Source organism: Eimeria mitis, genomic scaffold (assembly GCF_000499745.2).
Source record: "Eimeria mitis Houghton genomic scaffold, Emh_scaff474, whole genome shotgun sequence".
NCBI classification, from domain to species: Eukaryota; Apicomplexa; class Conoidasida; order Eucoccidiorida; family Eimeriidae; genus Eimeria; species Eimeria mitis.
In genome coordinates this window covers 4591-4917 of record NW_013573040.1, presented here as the reverse complement: position 1 = coordinate 4917, position 327 = coordinate 4591, and the positions used below count along the sequence as shown (strand labels likewise).

The window sequence follows — 327 nt, the reverse complement described above, 5'->3', positions numbered from 1 at the left end:
GAGGCAACTGCAGCAACTGGTGGTGAACAGGCAGAGCAGGCCCAAGCTCCAGCGCCTGATGCGCCAAGCGATGCAACGGGATCTGCTGTTTCTGCAGGGCGGGAAGATGAAAAAGAAGGTCAAGGGTTGCCAAAGCCGTGGACGCCACCGAAGGCTGCGGAAAGAAAGGGATCTTCAGCTGATGATCGAGAAGAAGGAGCGCAAGGGGCTGGGTACGCAATGCCCTTTCTATCAGCAGGCACTGCGGGAGTTGGGGGATACATGACAGGGAGTGAAGGAGGAACAAAGCAGAAGCCTGGACACCCAGCCCATCAACAACTACCTGCT

The 327-nt window shown here is 57.2% G+C and overlaps 1 protein-coding gene across 1 annotated transcript in view; it reads left to right on the top strand.

Moving 5' to 3' along the window:
• Positions 1 to 327, top strand: part of EMH_0013510 (uncharacterized protein) — a gene marked incomplete at both ends in the record, with an annotated part of 3820 nt that overhangs the window by 1395 nt on the left and 2098 nt on the right. The window contains one exon of the mRNA XM_013499844.1: positions 98 to 327. Coding sequence (XP_013355298.1) covers positions 98 to 327 — 230 coding nt within the window. The remainder of the gene's footprint in view (positions 1 to 97) is intronic.